This window comes from Macrobrachium rosenbergii, chromosome 3 (genome assembly GCF_040412425.1).
Source record: "Macrobrachium rosenbergii isolate ZJJX-2024 chromosome 3, ASM4041242v1, whole genome shotgun sequence".
Classification (NCBI taxonomy): Eukaryota; Metazoa; Arthropoda; class Malacostraca; order Decapoda; family Palaemonidae; genus Macrobrachium; species Macrobrachium rosenbergii.
In genome coordinates, this window is record NC_089743.1 from 34210103 (window position 1) to 34227962 (window position 17860).

The following is a 17860-nucleotide window of genomic DNA, read 5'->3' on the forward strand; positions in this document are numbered from 1 at the left end:
GTTGAATGGCCAAAAGTGTCTCAGTTTTTGGCTTTACAGCCTGAATTTCATAAATTAGTTGATCAGTTATCACTGTCACTGAAGCTGACATCATCATTGCCTTATTCTTTCTCAGAGGGACCATCATTATTGCCTGATAAAGTTAGGACAAAACTGTTGTCACTTTCATCATCAAAAATAATTGATATGATTATGTGAAATAATACAGTAAACTCCTTGTATCTGGTATGTAAGCACCTGGAACTTTCAACCAACCAGCACATTTTTTCTCCTCTTAACACTAAAACCACAAAGTTAGACCTCCCCTGCTCACTCCCCTCCATATCTCTGCCTCTGATGGTGGCAGAGTGAGTGCTTAAATTTGAAAGCCAAAAAAAGTAGTTCAAAAATAAGAAATATAATAATAAGATATTTAGTATGTTTAATTAAATAGTTACATAAATTATTTTGTGTTTTTGTTAAAGTCGATGTGCAAGTCTAGTTACGGGCCAGCATGCATGCACGTACATACCCGCTGGTCCATGTACACATTTGCAATGCAATAATCTATGCACTTCCTGTTTCTCTATCTCTCAAAAACATTTTCTTTTTTTTATAATAGAGAAAGAGAATGGAGGGTTAATGTACAGTAAGTGCATAGTTTCAGTGTTTGTGTCAGTTGTCTTAAGCACCATTTGTTTTTGTCTGTCTGGTTTATCATTGTATGGTTTAAGTACTCTTCACACTACCATCAGGCTTTGGTGAGCACTGGATAATGTTGGGTCTAAGATGTTAGGAATGATGGAATTATATAACTGAAAAATAGTAGTTTTTTTTAGTGGTTGATAATGAATCACAAATGACTGATAGGTATGGAATTTTAGAAGGATATGTCTCGTGCCTCCATAGGGGGTTAGTGTCGTCAGTGCACCTCACGGGCTGTAGTGTAGGCATTACTAAAGGCTCTTTGCAGCATCCCTTTGGCTCCCTAGCTGCAACCCATTTCATTCCTCTTACTGTATTTCCATTCTTAGTATCTCTCTTCCATCTTGCTATCCACCCCCTCCTAACAATTATTTCATAGTGCAACTGCGAGTTTTTCCTCCTGTTTCACCTTTCTAACCTAGCTTCTCTCAATTTCCTTTCCAGCACTGAATGACAACATAGGTCCCAGTGCTTGGCCTTTGGCTTAAAGTCTGTATTCCAATTTATATATTCCTATGTCTTGTGCAACTGGCAATTTCAGATGATCAGCAAGCCTTAAGTCCCAACGGTACTAGTTATGAGGGATTTTACTGTATATTCCTAATGTTATTACTAGAAAAATTTTCATTATTTTTTTTTTACTAATGTATAATAGAATTCATTTATAAAGGCTGAAACAGCCTTTCACTCTTACATTAGACTTGCATTTTCCACTGCAACTCGCTTAGCCTAGAACTAGTTAAACAATTATGCCTTTGCAATATTTTTCCTATGTATGTAATATATTAAAACATCCCTGAATTATGAGAAACAGTGTTCAAGTATTTTGATAGTCTCATATACTAGGCTAACACTTATGCAATACTCAGCTGATTTTTTTGCTGATTTTTTTTGCTCTTTCTGTCCAGCATGAAAAGTACTGAATCACAATAATGAATATGGTAAATATTTGCTTCAAACACATTAAGTAATGGAAACTGTCCCACACTTGCACCACATGCTAGTGAAAACATTGATGCATTGCATTTGTCACTGTACTCTCACTTAACTGAGATACAGTTATGCAATGCTTTATCATGTTTTAATCATCCTGTATAAAAAAAAAATGTTCCTGAATTACAAAGCATGTTTTTGTGAATTTTGGCATCTGACTCCAAATATTGTCCATGTTTCCTATCGACACAGCAGGCAACAGATACATATTATCACATCTTTCAAAACCACAACAAAAGCTAGTGCTTTGAATGGGTGTAAAGAAAAATATTTGAAAAAATCCACAAATCTGACCTTAGGAGTGTGATTGTTATGCCATGATGATGGCCTCACGGAGCATAAGGGTTAAACACAGACAGTATAATTCTTCCTAGGGATTTTAATAATGATCAACAAGAAAACTTTTGTTTCCAGAGACAGCCAAAGTTAAGGTGGGATCACTATTATGTTTGATATTTTTGTGCATAGAGGCTTGTGATCGTTTATGCTGGAAGTTTGCTTTACAGAGAACTGAGTATTTTAGACTTGCTTGGCAGATCCAGCATGAAATTGCTGTTAATTTGGAATTGGGCTAGATGGAAGTATTGTAGTCTACTTAATCAGCTTACGGGTCATGTAACCTGTGTATGTGGAAAAATCTTTTACAGCATGAAGTATAGTCAGTAACTTAATAGGAAACTTCATAGATTGAAATCTATTTGAGGTGCTCCCAAGTGAGGGATATGGTTAGGGGGAAAAAACGAAATATTTCTAACCACCCCAGAAAAAAAAAAAAAAAATCACACTTAGTAAGCCATATGTCTGACCAGTATGTCCCACTGTTAGGTGAGAAATGAAACCCCAAACAAAATGGAACAAATGCTATTGGCAAAGATTTATGAAAAAAAAAAGACATCATGGTCCACACAAAACAATAACAGGCAACTGAGGGGATGACAAATAAGAGTGTTTAGGAGAAAGGAGATAGTTGCACAGTTCTGATAATTACCAGTACAGTAGTCTTAGTATCAATGACACAGGATGCATGAGTTAAAATTTATGGTTTTATGATTACTCTGTAACTGTAATGGATATATAATGAAAGATATGAAAGTCTTTCGAGCCTAACCTGTCCAAAAATGCTACAATTACGCAATCCACCCACCTGTTCACGTTGTTCTTCTTTTGTTATATAGTCCAGCGTACGACTACAAAAATCACAAAGCAGACTTGTATACAATCACAAAGCAGACTTGTATACAACCCAAAATTAACAACCTAACCATCAGAGAGCTCTCTCTACTGTACCACACTCTATCCAACACTCCCGTTTGCATTTGTTTACATTTTGCTCCTTCCCACCGTTTATGTCCTATGACAGATACTTTTAAACATAGAGAGTGCATTGCTGTAGAAACATCTTGTAAAATTAAACGTGCTTTTTTTACATTTCTTAACGCCCAGAGCATTTCACTAATGCAGAAAATAAAAATAAAATAATAATGATTAACTTCTTAAATTAACATATAATCACACTTATCTCCTTCTCCCTCTCCTCCAACCTCTTTTTTATCCTAATCCCCTCTAATCTCCAATTCTTTACCCTCAACATAATTTCTAATAGTTTCCCCTGAAACTCCAGCTTTAGTCAATACATCAGCTATTTGTTGGTTTCCTTTTATCCATCTCACCTCCTTTATTTCTCCAGATTCTGTTGTTTCTCTTAGAGCTGCAATATCAATTTTTAATCTCTTACTACTTACTCCAGTACTTTTATTGCAGTCATTAGGGTTTTATTATCAGTTGTAACCAGTGCTTCTAATTTTCTCCCTCCTACTATCTCTTCCCACAAATGTTTGAAATATATCAGTCCTTCTATGGCCTCCCCCACACTCCGAGCTTTTGCTTCAATGGTGGACTTTGCTACTCTTCTGGATTTCCACCATATGGGACTTCTCCTCTTACAATCTGTCAAAGATATCACATAACCTAATTGTATATGACCATCTTCAATATTCCCAAATGAAGCATCTGCACAGGATTCCCAGTAAATCTTTTCTTCCCATTTAATTTTTTCTTCTTCTGACTCAACTATTATCATTTCTGCCATTGTGCTCTTAGTTTTTCTCACTATTTTAATCGGCTTTTTCATATCTTGAGTTGTTCCTTCTTTAAAAGCTTCACAGTACCTAATTCACTATCATCATATGATATTTGATATTTCTGGCATTGTATGTAGCGATACCAAATTCAACTCCCACTGATCTATCTGTTAACTCCTTTTATCCTAATACTTTATTACCCGTCAATTTTCTAGCTTCTGGTTTTCTTGTAGAAATTATATACTGCCACTGATTAAGACAAATTCCATTTTCCTTATGCTCTACTATTACTCGTATTTACTTAAAACTTTTACTTTCTTGTTCTCCTACTTGCAATTTCCCAATTGTTTCCTTTAAAAATCCCTCACTTCCTCCATAGCAAAAATCATCTACATGTGTACATAAAATACCATTCAATTTATTGTCTTTCCTCCAAAAGAATATATTAGGTTCTAATCTACTTCTCTCGCCTTTAGCTCCTCCACCACTTTTACCACTGTAAATACCATGCCTTTCCATAAACAGTTTTCATCAATTTCCATAATCCACTCCAACCATCTTCACTAGGTGGTTTTAAATATACCTCTGGTGGTATTTCGTCATCTTGTAGAGATGCAGTTTTTACACCTTAACATATAACAATTCTAGTCTTTCAGTTTTATTACTGTCAAACAAAATTTAAAAATTTTGGCATTGCATGTAGGAGCATTATTTTCCCATGTGGCCATTTCTTCTTCAAAACCTCTACCTACCAATCTTGCTTTACATATCCTTTCCCCTCCTTTGACCTTTCAGTTACTATCCATCTTGTAGATATAGCTTTTTGTCCATCATCATTTACCTCATATACCTTGTTTTCTCTCCAACTTTGCAGTTCTTTTTCTTTAGCTTCAATTATGCTTCTATTTTCAAATCCTAGCAAAACCTCTTCATCTTCAATTTTTACTACATGACTATAATCCCTTGTCACCTGACTGTGAGTCTTCTACATTGTACGAATCAGCTGAAGATTTGCTTGGTATTTTTCCTGCAAGACTTAATATAGTCCACTCTTCTACTTTTTATGTATTTTTGTTTATAGTTCTATCTCTATTTCCCTTTTTGAATTTGGGTATCTCTTCTATTAACTCATCTTGTATTACCTCAGTTTCCCCTTCATCTTCCAGTGTTTCCTCTGCCAAATCTCTTTCTATAGTCTCTTCTATATCTGCATTCCTTCTCCAGCCCATTATCATCTCAGTTCCTTCCTGCCCATATAAATTCCCTTCATTTGATGGAAGGGAAGGGATTCATCCTTCACAGTGTGTGTTTTGTCTGTTTTAGGTATCTTTTCTTTTTCTGGTGACAGTCTTTGAATCCTAGTAACATGTATTTTAGCTACTTCTCTTAGAGAATCCCCATGTTTAACCACTACTGTTTTACCCGATACTCCCACTACCTGAGCAGATCCTCTCCATTCATTTTCATTTTCTCTCATGTAGAATACCTCGTCTCCCACTACTGCTTCTTCAAATTTATGTTCCCTGACATTTTTGTTTAAAGCAATTCTTATTTTATTACAAGACTCATTTTGATAAACACTTCTCTGGCCTTATGCATTGCATTCAGTGTATCCCTTACTATGCTTTCTACCATACCTTTCTCTCTACTTGCAGGACTTGAACTTTCTTCTCCCATTAAATCTGGCAAAGAAGGGTTTTCCCAAATAGTAATTGGTTAGGGGAGAAACCACTATTATTTATTATGCAGTTCCTAGCACTCACTACCCATCTTAGTTCTATGGACCAATCCACTTCCTCATCATCTTTCATAAGCTTTCTTTGATTATGCCTACCATCTTTTCACACAATCCATTGCTTCATGGAGATTCAGATGCTGTGGCCAATATTAATATTCCATCTTTCTGCCATCCTCCTTACTTTTTCATTTTGAAATTCTCCCCCGTTATCTGATAATATGTTAGAAGGTGCTCCAAATATAGCATACCACCCGTCAAAAAGTGTCTTTATAATAGTTTTTGGTTTCTTGTCTTTTATCCAAAAAGCCTGGCAATACCTCGTTGCCATATCTACCATTACCAAGAACTTTCTCTCCTCTATCTCTCCCACATCCATAGCTACAACTTCATTAAATGTTTTACTCAAAGAAAATCCCACTACAGGCAGTCCCCAGTTATCGGCGGGGTTCCGTTCCCGACGGCGTGACAACAACCGAAAATCACTGCTAACCGAAAATCGGCGATAATAGCACTGATCCCTAGTTAGCGGTGATCAGTGCTGCCGATAAGAGGTGATCAGCGCCGGTAACCCGTTATCAGCATCGATAACCAATTATCAGCGACGAAAATCTGGTTATCGTCGTCGCTAGACAAGCGCCGTAAAACCGGATCGCCAGTAACCGAGGCTGCCGATAACCAGGAACTGCCTGTACTGGTTTAGCTGGGTTTCTTTTGTATCTTTTACATACCTCACAACTTGCGATTAAGTCTTTTGTTAATTTTTTTATTTCCTCTTTTTCTTTCTCCCTCAAACCATCACTCCACTGTGCTTATTCTGTTAGCTTCCCTATTTTATCTCCACTTCCATGATTAAACTGTAGATGTAACTTCATCATTGCACCTTTAATTTCCCTTAGTTTCTTTCCCTTCCATCCCTCCAGTAACAATTCTTCTATCTTCCTCCTCAAAATTGGTATTCTTAAGTGGCCCTATTTGTCTTCTCTTAACTTTATCTTCATTTCCCCTAATGCCTCTATTTTAATACAATTCTCTCTTAAATTTACAGTCATACCCATTTTACTCATGGTTTTCTTACCTATTAACCATGGTACATCACCCTGCAAATGTCTGTCTTCAAATAAAACTTTTTGTTTTTCAGAATCATTGGTATTTCCATTACTCCTTCAGACTTGTATGATGACTCACTGAAATTAAATACTTTATTAGACTCTTTCTTAGTATCATTCGTTCTCAACTCTTCCTGATTCAAACCCACTACACTATGTGCTAGTCACAATTCCCCACAAACTGTTGACGTACATCCTGTGTCTAAAATCGCATCAACCTCTTCCCAAGATTCTTCTTCTGTTTTAATAACTTCTATATAAACTTTCTTCTTGTTCAGTTTCTGATTTCTTCTTATTTTGAAAATTCTGAGAACAATCTCTAGCCCGATGCCATTCCGATTTGCATGTTGCACACTGTTACTTTCCCTTCTCTATTTATAGGATTTCTTCCACCTCTACCTCAATTCAATTTTCCCTGATATCTTTGGTTTTTCCTCCCTTTCCCAAAATTTGTATAACCTTCTGATCTCAACCATTCCTATCCTCTTTATTCCCTAATCCCTCAAATATTCTTTTCATTATATGTGACACTGTTTTATATTCCAACTTTTCTTGACCACAAGCTGCTAATACTGTTTGTTTTTGATTTTCTGTAAGATTTGCTTGTTCTAGTACATGAAAACCTTTTGGTCCCCCTTCAAGCATGCTTTTCCCTATCCCTACTACACCCTGACTGCCTTTTCATACCTAATTATAAAATCTCTCATCTTTTCATTAGATTCTCTTTCTGTTTTAAAATAGTTTTTCATTTTACTGTAATTTTTCATTAACATATCTTTTAGATAAACTTCATCTAGTTTGGATCCGTCCATTTTTAACCAACCAGTCTCTGCTAACAATTGAAAGTTTTTCTAGCCTAATCCGTCCAAAAATGCTACAATTATGCAATCCACCCACCTGTTCACGTTCTTCTTTTATTATATAATCCAGCTTACGACTACAAAAACCACAAAACAGACTTACAACCCAAAATTAACAGAGAGCTCTCTCTACTGTACCACACTCTATTCAGCACTCCTGCCTGCATTTGTTTACATTTTGCTCCCTCCCACCATTTTCGTCATATGACATTACAACAAGAACAGATATTTTTAAACATGAATGCTTTGCTATAAAAACATCTTATAAAATTAAACATGCTTTTTATACATTTTGTAATGCCCATACCATTTCACTAACACAGAAAATAAAAATAAAATAATAATGATTAACTTCTAAAACTAACATAATCAAGATACTGTAAAATTGATTACAAACTAAAACTTATGAAGTTAATTTTAGTCCATTAAATATTATTTCCTTCTTACAAGCACTCTGATTATGGTTCAGCTCCTCAGTTGAACGAGTGATCAGCATCAAGTGGTTCTCTTCTTCGAACTCTGTGGGCTGATGAATTTTGTTAGAGTTTCTTATCTAGCATTGTTATACCTAGAAATTCGTGCTGTAATGGAATTTCACCGGGTGACACGGGACCTTCCTCAGAAATAGATTTTTCCTCTGTCAAAATCCCTTTATTACTGAGTTTTGAGTGTACACTGAGTCAGGAATGATGAAATTTTGGGAGCTGTTTTATATTTTCTGTGATGGATAATACAGCAAAGAATTGTGTTTCTCAACATTGAAATAATTTGTGTATATAATGAAAGTTGAATAATGTGATAATTGGTTAGATCAGTATTTACAACTCTAGTAATAATTGACATTGGTGTATTCTCATTTCATTTGATGTGAATTTACTCAACAGTAATGTAGGTACTAAATAAATAAATTCCATACAGTATATTTTAAGCTCCATATAGGTATAGATGCAGCTAGCTCAAACTTAAACGGTTGATTAAGAGTATCTTTGATGAATACAGTGAAATGTAACTAAATACGTACCTTAGTTGAAGCTGATTTATCAGTCCCCTGTATGATGGGTATTTTGTGCATAGTGTATATACCTGTTATCTACTTTGTTCAAAGGTTATGAGTAACGTGCAGTTTTTTGTAATATAGTCTCCACATTTATTATACATATAAGTTAAGATCAGATGGCAGTAAATTAAAGAAAAAATGTTAACAGTTAGTTACATAATAAAAAATAGTACATATAATTTTTTGCAGGCCTTGATAGAAGCTGGCATAGACAAGAAAGAATTGCGAGAGAGCAAAGCAGCAAAAAGGCTATTCATACGTGTAAACAAGATGCTTAATCGTATGGAGCCCCTTCTGGAGGGACTTTTCAAGGAAAAGGCACACAGACAAATGATTGTGGATGCTGGAAAAGCTAAAGCTCTTGAGAAGTAAGTCTTTTTATATTCTACCTTTATTAATAACTTGTAGCATCAAGATAAATTCAAAGACTGTGCAAAATTAAACTTGTTTGGTTGGTAGGTCTAGCATTAATGACCATTGAGAATTTGCTGAAAAGGGAACCAGATGGATGAGAATGGAGAGAATTCATCAGACATCCAACTTACAGAGAAACTCATGATGTAAAAATGTGCATGGTGGCAATGTTGACCAAAAGTTTTTTGTACATTAATGCTTAGAAAAAGTGGAAATAGTTCTCTGTTAGTCTGTGACTTAGGTTGCTTATTTTCTACTAATACAGCATTGAGCATTAGTGTTTATTAGAAGCCAGTCCTCAGCCTTTGATTGCTCTTAAATGTTTATGAAAGTTAGCAATAAGCTGATTAATTTAGGTAAATACCATGAATTTAGCTCATTTCCTTCCTAACATTTTGTATGCTTACAAGAAGCTAGAAAGTCGTAATATATGTTTTGGAAGTAAATACTGTAATTAAATCCAAGCCAATCTTGACCATTTTGTATACAAGTCCATAAATGTTTGAGTTATGTGCTGTCTTTGACTTGGTTAACCATGAAAGACTTGTAAATCAAACTGGAGCTGTTAGAGGCTTCATACTTGACATTCAAAATTACATTAGCATGTGGCAGTAGAGTATTTATTGGTGAGCCTAGACCTATCTTACTTGTATTCAACAGGATGGTATTATGGGCATCTTTTTCAGTATTTTTTATTTAGTATAGCTTTAACAAGTGACTAAAAAATATGTGACAATATGCAATTGCTGTTTCTCTTGTTCTAGTTATACATTTCTTCCCAAATGCACACCTGGCATCATCATGTGTATACTTTCTTGCTGTCTTTTTCGAAGTCTATGTTCTCCATGTTTGGACAAGTTTAACTGCTAAACCTTCACTTCCTTTTTCAATATCTGTTAGTTTCTTCTGCAATTTTATTGCCACCAGAATCTCAGACTCTACTCAGGCTCATACCTGGTTCCTACCTCAGCTTGTCTCCAGCCTAGAGTCCACAGTGCCAACCCATTGCCAGCAATATGCTGATGCTCACATCAGCACCATCCAACTAGTTTTTGAGATCCAGCACCAGCCATGCCAGCCCCTGTCTTCTATTTTCCGAGTACCATAACCAGTTAACCTCTCACACCAGCTCGTTTGCTTCCACCTGAAGCTCTGGTGCCGTCCTTCTCTTCCTACTCATTTTCTGTCTACTGCAGGGACAACAACAGGCAGCAAAAGCAGCAACAGGTTTTGCAAAGTAACATTGGCAAATGCTACATGTTTAGCAAAAGTGACAATAATAGTTGTAGGACAACGATTTTGCTTCGAGTAGTGATAGTCATAGTTTAAGGAGGTGCAGCAAGATCAACAGTAGCAGGCGTAGGAAGCGCACCATTATCTAACTCATGTAATTACAGTGTTACTGTATAATCATATGAGACTCATAAATTTGTTTCATGAGGAATCGTGTAATACTGTACCTTAATTATTCCCATCTTTAAACGAGGAAATGATTAAAGTAATATAAAAAATTAAAGGCCAATTTCCCAAGCAATGCAAATTTAGTGAAAATGGTAAATACACGACTTATAATGGAGCAAAAATAAGATGTTAATGCTAACCCAGGTAGGGTCACAAACAGATCTACTATAGATTCACTATCCCATCTGGAAGTTCTCATCTGTAGAAGATTTGAACACACACATAACAATAGCTTTTTTTTAAACACAAAAAGCCTATGATACCATATAGATACTCAATATTAAACACATTTACATAAATAATATGTGTGGGTCACTTGCCAGTTTTCATTGGAAAGTTTCTGACAGATTTTAGCTTTCAAGTACAAATTGATGAGTTCCACAGGGAAGTGTTCTTATTTGCACCCTGTTTACAATGGCAATAAATGAACCACCAGTTGGCGTAAAAAATAAAATATACTTGTCTGATGGGAAACAAACCTATGCTGTCATAGATGGGGTACTCAGCACAAGGCATGCTGTGGCTATCTGCTGAATTAAAAATAAAAAGCAAATACCTAAGAAAACCTTACTTTTAATGCTTTGGGTGTATTGAAAACGATGTAAACTCATTTTTATTGAGTTTTTCATCAAAAAAGCCTCCAAATTTTTATTATTCTGCCGTTTCGGAGCCATATTTCTTCTGTCGGATCGGCGTACGATACGTCGTAACCCCGGAACATGCGTCGTAAACCAGGAAATAATTTTCTGATGAATATATTTGAAAAGCGTCGTAACCTCGGAACGTCGTAAGCTGGACCCGTCATAAACCGGGGACTGCCTGTAATTATTTTTACATAATGCAGTGTTGAATTATTTTTATCATTGCTTTATGCAAGTTCTAGTTCTTAACACATTCAACAAAGCATCATTTAATTTTTTATTTTTTTAATCCTCAATACTGGAGACCTGGGAAACCTGGTTTTTTTATGATATTTGTAAGCTTTTTGGACCAGGTATCCTTCAAGCTTTCAAATGAATGTATAAAGTTTTGGCCTCATGACTTGGTGCTGGAGAGTGTCAGGCCATTCAGTATTGTCATAATGAATATATGAAATCTCACACTGACAAGCACATGCTAATGCATAAAAACTGTGCACATTCACAGACTCTCATGTAGTATATAAAAAATTGAAATTTAATAAAAATAACTTTGTCTTTAAAAATATTAGTACTTTTCATAAGGCCATAAGGAGCTCAAGTTAAAGCTCATCACCCAACATCTTTCAGGAGATTTCAGATGAAGGCCATGGTTTCTCCTGCTCCTAATAAATCAGTAGCAGCACACTAGAATGTGCTCGAATGAGAGTAACTTCTCAGGGTGAGCAAACACTAGTGCATTGCTACTATGTGAAAGGTATATAAAGTGTGAGGCAGATATACATGATTGCTAATCAAGTTAAAAATAGCTTCAACCATTCAGGTGTTAATATTATTTAGAGGCCATGAGCTAATGACATCCTTAATGCTTTTGTGTTTGTTGTTTTCAAGGAGGGGGATAGCACCTTGTAATTTCTTTAAAATGTATGACCTGACATATAGTAATAGATACTCATTATTTAAGGGCTTCTTTTGCTTCCTTGTCTGTTACTGCATTACCAGGACTCTCCCCATGAGAGGGAACCAGCATAAATGAATATACTACTATCCATTTCAGGGACTGCAAGTCATCATTTTTCTCAAATATCTTTCGAAGTAATTATTTGATCGAGATGGTACTTTGACACAGTGTACAAGACACCTCCCGCTAATTTTTGGTAATATAGTGCCTTGTCAAATGGTGTTAGTTAGTTAGGGCATTTACTCTTGACTTTTGAAGGCAAAGTCGCACAAGTCAGTAGGACTGATCTACGCAATCGAACGTCCGCTATTCCCCATAGACAGGAAAGGTGGGGGCAGAGGTGTGGAGGCCAGGAAAGTGGGTTGAGGATGGGAATAAAGGACGCTTGAATGCATAGTTTGGCAACGCTTGGCAACACCATTTAAGTCAAGAGTAAACACCTTAACTAAAACCATCTGACAATGTACTATATTACCAAAAATTAGCTGGAGGTGTCTTGTATGTACACTGTGTCAAAGTACCATTTCGATCAAATAATTATTTCAAAAGATATTTGAGAAAAACGATGACTCGCAGTCCCTGAAATGGATAGTAGTACCATATAAAGATTTGAAAAACTAGTGTCATTAGTTATTAAGGAAATAGACCTGTTTCATGATTGGGGCAGTTTTAAAGTCACCAGTATACTCCATACCCTACCCATAAGGGAGAGTACCAAAACAGATGAGAGGCTTGGATATATAAGCTAAACCTGCCTGTTAGGACCAAGACCATGTGAACATGAAAATCATCATTATTTCATATGGAAGACCATGTGAACGTGAAATCATCAACATTTTTTATATAATGATGGGCTTTTGAACTTCAGTTGATTCTATACTTAAGGATTGCTCCCCCTTGAGGCTATGTCCACCAAAAAGGTCCGACCATATTTTGGGGTGTCTGTAACATCACCCACAACTTTTACAATACAGTAGCTTCAAATGCAAATACTGTTGCAGCCATGATCCCTGCATCTAAGTAGTGAATTTAACCAAATCTGAAAAAATCCAAAAAATGAAATGTGTGGCACCACCCTTGTAGCTGCTCAAGAACTAATGGTGGCTGGTTCAAAAGTGCTGCTGTGCAGGTTGCCAGACCATGGAGTGCTGGATTTAAGAGTTTGGACTGTACCAGCAAATCTAACCAGTGGCAATTTTTATCCATTGTTGCTAGATGGCAACACAAAAGTACCAATGCAGTTGCCCCAGAAACCCAGTTTTGTTGCATCACCACATGGTTAGACTGCTTAAAAATGAAATTTTTATATACAGTAGGTGAAGATCTGTGATTGGTGAACTAGAACTTATAGTTTTCTGCAAAAGAAAACTATTGAATGGCTTTGTTTGTCCGTGTACACTTTTTCTGTCCATCCTTAGATCTTAAAAACTACTGAGGCTAGAGGGCTGTAAAATGATTGGAGGGTGGATGAGCAACATACATCAAAAGTATCAAATTGCAGCCCCCTAGCGTATGTAGTTTTTATTTTATTAAAGGTTAAGTTAGCTATGATCGTGCATCTGGCACCACTGTAGTTGCCAACAACACACGGCACCACTGGGCCTTGGCTGAAAATTTCATGGGCAGCAGCTGATCTCATAGGCCATGGCTGAGAGTTTCAGTATATGCTGTATTGAAAACTCGATTGTGCCAAAGAAACTTTGGTGCATTTTTTACTTCTTTGTATTTGTATCTGAAAGGATCATGTTTTTTGTTATAACTCACATGTAAGATAAAATTGAACTTGAGTCTCAAACAGTCCAGTGTGATATGAGTTGGAGGTTTACATTTTTTTTTTGGTATGGATTAATGTATATGAATTTTACAAACCAGTGATTTTTACTAAGGTCAAAGGGGCAAAGAATTGAAGGATCTTGGAATGGGTTGTTGGGATTAAAATTGGTCAATATCATATTATTCATTCACTGAAAAAGTAATCACATACCAATATTTAAAGATTTTAATTGTATAATGGATGCCCCCTTAATCCTGGGGCTACTCATTGTCAACTTAATAATGATAATTAGTATATTGATAACCAGCTTTTTGATGTTTTATTACTTACATTATCTTGTGTTCCAGAGCGGAAATTGTCAGCCTAGAAGAACTTGCCAAGCATATGACATATATCTGTCATACTCCTGACACTTCAAAAGTAGAGATGATTAGGGATGTGCTAGCCAAAATGGATTTTGATCATGATGGAGCAGTTAAAGTAGATCATGTGTTGAAAGTTCTAGAGCTTATGCTTGATGAACACACTGGGGTACCTCCAAAACTCGTTGAAGACATTATTGAAATGATGGCAAAAGAGGAGCAGTTGGAAACAGCCACTTTGATTCAGCATGCCTTGAAAAGAACAATGGAGGAAAATGTGAAGATGAAAAGCCAAGAGCATGAACCTAGTGATGAGACTATAACCACACCACCTCAAGAGGTGTATGATAAAGCCGAAGAATCACACGAAACAAAAATAGAATCCGAGCTGGCCAATGGTACACGTGAACAACATGAAGGAATTGGCATTGGTCCAGACACCAGCGATACCGAGGACAAAAAGCAAGCTAAACGAAGTCAATGACCCTTCGATAAATTGAAGTAAAATTTAGGTTTACTGTAATACTTGGAAATGCATTTTTACCTTGGCTGTTGTTTTCATGGTATATTTTCTATAGCTTCTGTGAACTGTGTTCACTATGTTTATATTTTTCTTTGAAATTTGATTTTAAGAGTATTTTATTTGCAGTTCAACATATATTGTAAGGAAATTCCCAATAAAGGTTTAAGAATAACAAAAAATGACAGGGCATTTCTGAGTTTTAACAGTAACCTGATTTCCTCTCGTAGCATTTTTATTTTCGTACAAACTAGGTCAGTTAATTTTAAGACATCTTAATATACCTACAGACAATGTGGCCATACATTTATTTATTTATCTTCTAAGGTACATGTTCAAGAGGTCATGGGCCTTTCGTGCGGTTAGTAAACTTCAGCAAAATTTCTAAATTTTGTCTGTACTTTCAGTACAAGCATACAAGTTCAGTTTTGTTCATTTGTAAGTGTTTTTATTGTTTTTCATGCTAATTGTCATTGCAGTTAAGTGGTTAATATATGTTAAGACTAAACTTCAGGAAGGACAAGTACAGTAAGTAAATTATATCAGGCTATAGGTATTAAGTAAATAATAATATTGTTGTTTGCAGTTGAACAAAAATAATGCAATATGTACTTAATCTTTAAAAGAATAAGACAGTTGTATTGAACCACTTTATTTATGAAATGGTATTTTGGGTGAAATTTGTATGCTCTTGTAGATTCAGCATTAGCTGTGAAATATAAACGTAAACAAGCATGCCTCACAGGTTAAGTAGACCGAGTAGTTTGGCTTAAAATAGTGGTGTAAAAATTTAGTCCTTTAAACATTAACCCAAGCTAATTCTCATTCCGAACTCAAAGGAATAGCATAAATACATACTTAAAAACCTTTCGATGAAAGTGCATGAAGAATGGAATTAAAAATTTCTACGTTTCAAATTTGTATGCTAGAATTGTATATTTATGCTATTATTATTTAGGCACAGTCTAACCGCATGGATTGGATCATCCAATTTATTAATTATGTTTTTGTAGGTATACATAGTTTTCTTGAAGACTAATGGTTGTTAAAATAGTTTTAACAATATGTTAAGATTGTTTTTGTAATTTGGGTATTGTCAGTCCTTTAAGTCCTGCAATATCCAGGCTCTAGCTTCTAATTCTTAGAAGTGTTTTTGTAACTGGGAGAAACTAGCTATAAATAAATTTTTTCTCATTCAGTCTGTGATTATTTCAGTAATGTCCCAAGCAGGTTAAGCAGTATGATTTATACATAAAACTTTTTCACTGCATGGCCTTTACATGTAGGATAAACTTACGTCATGTTTGGCTGCATATAGGGAACAAGCTGCTTGGGCTGTTACTGTAATCACATATGGGTAGCATTTCTCCTTGGCATATATTTTTGAATGTAATATTTGTACAGTATATATAAAGTAAAATTGTATTTATTATACCAGCTGTAAATGTGCTGTGATATTTACGATGTAGATTGTTATCTTCTGTTATTTTAAATTTGAGTTTTACTACAGATTATATATATATATTTATCTACTTATGTATATATATATATATATGTGTGGATATGTACAGTAAAGTGTACCTATATATATATATGATATATATATATGTATATAAACATATATTGTATTACCATGTACAGTGTTGTCATCTTTCTACAAGTCTTTGAACTGAAAATGAACTTTTGAGAATTGTTAGTTTTATCACTAAAGCAAAATTTCATATTACCAACACCTTATGAAAACTTTTTCATCTTACATAGTTCAGCATACCAATATACACCATTTTTTTTTGGGTGGGTTGACACCATATACAAAATTTGAATTTTTGGTTATCAATCTTGGGCTTTAATTTGAGGTTCCCTTGCCTCTCTTCAGTGTCTTTACCTATTACACCTTGTAAGCATTTGTATCTAGACTTTGGTTTGAATATGCTTGTAAGCATTTGTATCTAGACTTTGGTTTGAATATGCAAGTTTAAAAGTTTATACAGTTAAAGATCTAATTATGCATACTAAACAATAGTTACTTAGTATTCAAAATGTGCTGAAGTCTGTTACTGCTGTTTGTGACTGAAGAGAGAGTTGTAGGTCAAAAATTACTGTTGCCTTTATATGCCTCTATAATTTCTAAAGATAATTGCTCTTGCAATTAATTCTCTTCTTGGAAAGAAAATGTATCAAGATAAGAGCATACAAACAAGTATATATTTGCACATAAAAACAGAGTTGATAATTTCTTTATCCAAATGTTTTCAAAGGTCTTATTTTGAGTGTAAATTTATTATAAATTAATCATATTTTGCTAACCTTGTACTTTTAGTTGAATACCTCTGGTTTTTTGTAATCTCTTACCAGTGATTTCTCAAAAGTGATTTAAATTTGCCAGTTACTTTAATAAAATGAAATTTTTTTTTATCAATACAGGAAAATAAATTAATTGGATGTAATATGGGTTTCATTGCCTCTTTGTGTATATTATACTGAGGTGGTTTGATTGATTGATCAATTTATTTAACTCATATCACAATATTAAAGGTAAATGCCAAAAGACCTAAATAAACTGAAATATACATTTCCATAACTACATACATAGATTACACTTTTCAAAGGGCGTAAGCCAACATTTATGCAGACCAGACATAAAATGCAGAAATGATCATAACCTGATAGTATCTTCGTTCAAATTTATATTTGTCCCCACTGGATACAATCAATGCCTTTCATATATGGAGTATCTTTCAGTGCAAGTTGGAATGGCCACTGAACCTTGGAAACAAGGTAGTTTAACTGGCAGAGATGGAGGATGAGAGCAGTAACCCTTCACTTGCCTCACTCTTGCCACTTCCCTCTTTCTTTAGCTGCCATCACGAGGATACTCCTGCTCCCTCTTTCCTGTTTACTCACTGGATTCTTGAATGTGCATCAGTAGCTTCCTATTGCTGTTCTCGTTCACCTCCTTTGTGTACTTTGACTGTGTATTGTGGTTTTGTTTTACTCCAGGGAAAAGAAACATGACCCTCACTGTATGGGGTCAGGGGAGGCGTTGCAGCCACTTCATGTCTCACATCTGCAGCCCACATGTACTCTCCTCTTATTGTAGGGGCAGGGCATGTATTTGTTCCTTTCCCTGTGATGAATGTGCTCCACCTGAGTGGGAGAAATATGGTGCGAGGAGGATTTTGCCAGTCCCTCAGGGATACTCCTCGAGTGC

The 17860-nt window shown here is 35.4% G+C and overlaps 1 protein-coding gene across 2 annotated transcripts in view; it reads left to right on the plus strand.

The window, feature by feature from the left end:
* Letm1 (Leucine zipper and EF-hand containing transmembrane protein 1) overlaps positions 1 to 17096 on the plus strand; it is a 97775-nt gene extending 80679 nt beyond the window's left edge. For both annotated transcript variants that reach the window (XM_067130598.1, XM_067130604.1), the window contains 2 exons: positions 8709 to 8887; positions 14115 to 17096. In XM_067130598.1, the coding sequence (XP_066986699.1) occupies positions 8709 to 8887; positions 14115 to 14613 (678 nt within the window). In that variant the 3' untranslated portion in view covers positions 14614 to 17096. The remainder of the gene's footprint in view (positions 1 to 8708; positions 8888 to 14114) is intronic.
* The last annotated feature ends 764 nt before the right edge of the window (positions 17097 to 17860 follow it).